Source organism: Euleptes europaea, chromosome 1 (genome assembly GCF_029931775.1).
Source record: "Euleptes europaea isolate rEulEur1 chromosome 1, rEulEur1.hap1, whole genome shotgun sequence".
Taxonomy (NCBI): domain Eukaryota; kingdom Metazoa; phylum Chordata; class Lepidosauria; order Squamata; family Sphaerodactylidae; genus Euleptes; species Euleptes europaea.
The window spans coordinates 63,324,333-63,325,047 of NC_079312.1; the positions used below are offsets into that span (position 1 = coordinate 63,324,333).

General features: G+C 36.4%; 1 protein-coding gene across 1 annotated transcript in view; it reads left to right on the forward strand.

Annotated features, from left to right (window-relative positions):
* Positions 1 to 373, forward strand: part of BICD2 (BICD cargo adaptor 2) — a 98,024-nt gene extending 97,651 nt beyond the window's left edge. The window contains exon 8 of the mRNA XM_056853295.1: positions 254 to 373. Within this exon, the coding sequence (XP_056709273.1) occupies positions 254 to 259 (6 nt within the window). The 3' untranslated portion in view covers positions 260 to 373. The remainder of the gene's footprint in view (positions 1 to 253) is intronic.
* The last annotated feature ends 342 nt before the right edge of the window (positions 374 to 715 follow it).

The window sequence follows — 715 nt, forward strand, 5'->3', positions numbered from 1 at the left end:
CTAGCTTGATTCAGGACTTGTAAGGAACTTTCTTCCTGCAGAGCTTTTGCTAAATGGCAAGTGTGGCGAAGCATCATTTCAGATGCTCGGAAAGCACCCTCAAACTAAGATGGCTGCCTGACCTTTGAAGACTAACAGCCCCTCAGCTGACTAATGTGCTATGGACTTTTAGTTCTTAAACTGAACAATAATGACCAAGCTTTTTGAAAAATTTCTAATGTTATTATTTTTATTTTTACTTTCCACTTTTCAGCTGTAGAGTAGTTCCTGGAGAAGGCCGTTGCAACTGTGCAACTTCGTATCTTAGCCTGTGTCGATCTGGTTAGAAGCCTGTTGCACAAAGAATGGAAACCACTGATAATGAACCTCAATCCCCCCCAAAGCAAAGCCACACAATTTTCAATCTGTTTTCAACTTTTTTTTTTTTAATTCCCCTTTTTGGCATATTATGTCCGGATACAAACATACAAAAAGCTTTACACCTTTAAATGCTGCTGCAGGAAGAAAACTTACAAATGCTGAAGAAACCTACTTCATAATGTAATAATTGTCATGGTGGCTTTCTCTGGCCTGCTAGAAATGTTCAGATGGGTATTTTGTTTCCTTAGAGCATTCGTGTTTTTTTAAGTCTGATTGTTTAAACCTGTGCACTTTTAATATTTTGATTTACTTTCTTTTTATTCATTTTGTAGAAGAGTTTATATATTAAAAAATC